The 3,950-nt window shown below is 43.1% G+C and overlaps 1 protein-coding gene across 1 annotated transcript; it reads right to left on the bottom strand.

Moving 5' to 3' along the window:
* Positions 1–1,165: 1,165 nt before the first annotated feature.
* On the bottom strand, positions 1,166–3,738 carry LOC115178659 (phospholipase A2-like). Its single transcript, XM_029739916.1, has 4 exons — positions 3,634–3,738; positions 2,909–3,137; positions 1,720–1,826; positions 1,166–1,417 (listed from the first exon to the last, which is right to left on the bottom strand). Exons 1-4 carry the CDS (start codon positions 3,674–3,676, stop codon positions 1,269–1,271), a joined length of 528 nt encoding a protein of 175 aa, XP_029595776.1. The 5' UTR covers positions 3,677–3,738; the 3' UTR covers positions 1,166–1,268.
* Between the last annotated feature and the right edge of the window lie 212 nt (positions 3,739–3,950).

Below are 3,950 nucleotides of genomic sequence, written 5' to 3'. Positions count from 1 at the left end.
CACTACATAGGGAATAGGGTGCCATTTGGGATGAACACTAGGACAGGTTGAACTCCATTGTTTAACATAAAAGGGCTATCGCTTCATTGGTCCCTCTCATGTAACCAATGGCCTGAAGGATGTTTTATGTTTGTATGTGACAAAATGTTAAAATGTTGTTTTTAAATTGTCCATTTGTTTAATTGTTCATGAATAGGTTCATTTTTTGCGGTATTCTGTCCACCTGTCCTGCGGTTGGTTGTTTCTAATTGCGTAGATTGAATTATTCAATATCTGTCTTTTTTAATTTTTATCTGATTTATTTTTTCATTTAGAGGAATTCTATATAGGGGTGGCAGGTAGCCTAGTGGTTAGTGTTGGGCCAGTAACCGAAAGGTTGCTAGATCGAATCCCCGAGCTGACAAGGTGAAAATCTGTCGTTCTGACCCTGAACAAGGCAGTTAACCCACTGTTCCTAGGCCGTCATTGTAAATAAGAATTTGTTCTTAACTGACTTGCCTGGTTAAATATAAGGGATGCCATTCGGGACAAACTAAGTTGTATACTGGAGATGATGAATGAGGGTTAACAGTGGTGGAATGTCCCTTTAAATGAAACTGGTAGTACTACTTCTGGTGCACTGTGATTCCCTCTGATGAGTTACCAGGGTTAGGAACACAAGCATTTTGCTACACCCGCAATAACATCTGCATGTGACAAACAAAATTTGATTTGACTGTGATTCCCTCTGCTGCATTACCTGGGTTGTTCTGGTTTCTCCAAAAAATGAAGACTTAGCAAACAAACAAATTAATAAAATACTTTTCTTTTTTTTTGTGATGAAACTTTGTGTTTGTTCCAAAGATTTGTCCTACAGATGAAATGAGAGAATGTATTTTCCTTTTAGGCCTACAGATGAAATCACGCCATTAGATTCTAACATGCACACGCCAACAATCTGATGGCTTTGTTTTGGAGCAATGCCGTCATATTGCTGTGGGATTCTAACACACACACGCCATTAGAATAATGTCCTTACTGTTTTCTTTGTACATTGAAAATGTCAGTCTACAACCTGTTTATAGAGCTGCTGTTTGAGTCCTCAGTCATGGACTTACTGGTACACCCCCACCAGGTCTGTCATGGTGATATAATCAGACTGTTAATCAGACCCATGAATCACATGGGCAGTGGGTACAGTCAAGTACTGTAGGTCTTTATTATACACACACCACTAGCCAGGACAAACCACTAGTCTCTCTCTCTCACACACACACTGTGTAACAGCATCAGTGACGGGGACAGGTGGGCTGTTCGTATCCACACAGGAAGTCAGGCCAGACAGAGTATTTAGGGATGAAGGGAGCTCTCCTCAGACACCTGGCCGCCTCCCGGTCACACCTGCACAGAATCTTGTCACACCTGTCCTTGAGAGACTCTAGAACCACCGGACAGAACAGACAGGGTGGAATTTAGAACTCTTAGAATGCAATAGGACTAAATAGAATACAATAGAACTGTACTTTTTCACATTATCGATGGAAAATTGCCCCTTGTCTTCAGACCTGGAAATACAGCTTGTATCCACAGTTGTTACTAGTTACCGCAACCACAAAGTCAATATTGGCTATATCATAAATGTGATTTTCATTTAAGGTTAGGCATAATGATGAACCACTATCCCAGAGTGCTTAGGAGAACAGAAATACAGTGTTGCATTATGGGATGTGTAGTTCATACCGCAGTTTGACATCTTGTTCTCACAGGTCCACTGGTACTTGTCTGTCTTGGTCTGACAACCCAGATCCTCAGCCTTCCCATAGCAACAGTCATGCTTGTGACAGCACCTTGTGGACAGAAAACAACAAAATCATGTTGTTGATGGGAGTTAACTCTGGTACAATGTATAAAGCACTTTGAGTAATTGGAGAAATTATGTAAATCCAGTCTGTTATACAATCCATTATGTGAGGACAATGGCTTTGGGTTGTGTTCTCTTCAGCCTCGGACTATGTAGTAGCTCATCAACAAAGCAGAATTCAGCATATTTTTCCAAGCTCAAAATGGAGGGTCTGAGAAACTAGCTGTTGGCCATGGGATAGGAGACAGCAGGGCCGGATCTAGCCTTTTGGGGGTCCTAACCCGAGATTTGGTAAACTATTAGGCAAACTATTAGAATTTTAGCAACCAGAAAATGGCTGAGCGATTTCTACATATTGCACCTTTAATGATATCTGTGAGTGTGACTAACAAAATCAATTGGGGCCCACTGGAGGTTAGGCCCCCTGGGCACGTGCCCTGAATGCCCAGCCGGTATTTGGCCATGATTCCTACAAGTTTAGATTACTGGCTAGACTAATTTACCAATCTGAAAATTGTTAGCTGACATCGGCTATTGAGTGTCTGTCAGTGACTGACAAAACAATAGAAAACCTGCTGATGCACCACAAAATCTCAAACTGTACACCTATTCTAACTCTCAACAAGAAGTTGAGACACCGACTGAGCTCCTAAAATAAAATACAAATACATGTATTTTTTTGGGTGGGGCCAAAAGCCACCACTTATGTTGCTTATGCCTGGAACCGGCCCTGGCAGACAGACACCACATTACAGGATGAAATGACTGTTTGTGGATGTTCATGGAACCGGCCCTGGCAGACAGACACCACATTACAGCATGAAATGACTGTTTGTGGATGTTCATGGAACCGGCCCTGGCAGACAGACACCACATTACAGGATGAAATGACTGTTTGTAGATATTCATGGTCTGTGGATGGATTTAGAAATCAGAGTTGGTGCCAACAGGGTCTGTGCCAAGCCACAGCTGTATTTACACCAGGGCTAAGTGCTGAGACCTAGGAGACTTTGGACCAGGGCCAACCAGTCCTTGTCCAGTAGTAGCTGTGTGTGTGATGGTACTCACCAGTCAGCCTTGTCTCGGGGCCATCCCTGGCCTCCCAGCCCGCAGTAACATCCATACATGATGTAAGCCACCGCCGACCTCCCAGTGCTGCATTTAACGACGCCCGCCAAGTCCAACAAGCCCCGCTTGTCTCGCCGCCGCCACCGCTCTGGTAGCGGTGAGGTGACGGTCGGTGTTGTCGCTAACTCAGTCCCTTCATAAGATCTGGTTATCCCGTCGATAACATGCTCTAAATTTAGATTGTAATAGGTATTGTTAAATAAACGGTTGATGTATTAACTATAACCGCTGTGAGTGTGTGTATACTTGCAGAGAGACAAACACACACAGGCTACAGTGTACAACAAACTAAAAAAAATGTTGAGAAATGTTCTCATATTGCTGTAGGATTCTAACACGCACACGTCAACTTTCCCCTGCTCTGTAGGCTGTCCTATATAGACCAGACAACAGTCTGCTGTACAATGCAGGAACACCACTGTGGGATTCACCTGTATGACAAATACATACATAAAACTGGTTTGTGTCGAAAAGGATGAAAATCCCTTTTATTGACAGCCTATAGCCTTCAGCCCGTTGGGCATGTGTGCACCTACTCCAATTTACGCACAGCTTTTTTGCTTTTCTGAAAATAACCACGCAATACAATTTGACATCAATGCTGCTGTTTAGATACAATTGTGTACAACTACTTTTGTGAAAGTGACAGAGAACAGAACACTTACCCGATAACAGCAGCAAAGCGAGGTATAAAGCAGACATCTCCATGCAAACCACGCGCCTAGTAATGGTCTACTGTTCTAGAACGCGTCAGCTTAGGACCGCGTTTCCCAAACTAGGGGTCGCGACTCCATGTGAGGTCGCCTGATATGAACATGGGGTTGCGGGAGCAGTGGCGACCATCATTCAGTTTTGATCCCCACATTTTTAGCACTTTTTTTTATGAATGACAAATCACGTTATATGTATGGTAGCTTTGATTGGACTGATCATGTCAACATCTTACTTTCAAAATATTAGCTAGCAGTCATCATGACAGTCG

This window comes from Salmo trutta, chromosome 38 (genome assembly GCF_901001165.1).
Source record: "Salmo trutta chromosome 38, fSalTru1.1, whole genome shotgun sequence".
Classification (NCBI taxonomy): Eukaryota; Metazoa; Chordata; class Actinopteri; order Salmoniformes; family Salmonidae; genus Salmo; species Salmo trutta.
Note: the sequence above shows the minus strand (reverse complement) of the source record. Positions and strands in the feature narration are given on the sequence as shown.

Coding starts and splice junctions, on each gene's coding strand:
- LOC115178659 (XM_029739916.1), bottom strand. CDS start 3,676: ATGGAGATGTCTGCTTTATACCTCGCTTTGCTGCTGTTATCGG. Junction 1,827..2,908: donor CCCCGAGACAAGGCTGACTG/GTGAGTACCATC, acceptor TCTGTCCACAAG/GTGCTGTCACAAGCATGACT. Junction 1,418..1,719: donor GAACAAGATGTCAAACTGCG/GTATGAACTACA, acceptor CGGTGGTTCTAG/AGTCTCTCAAGGACAGGTGT.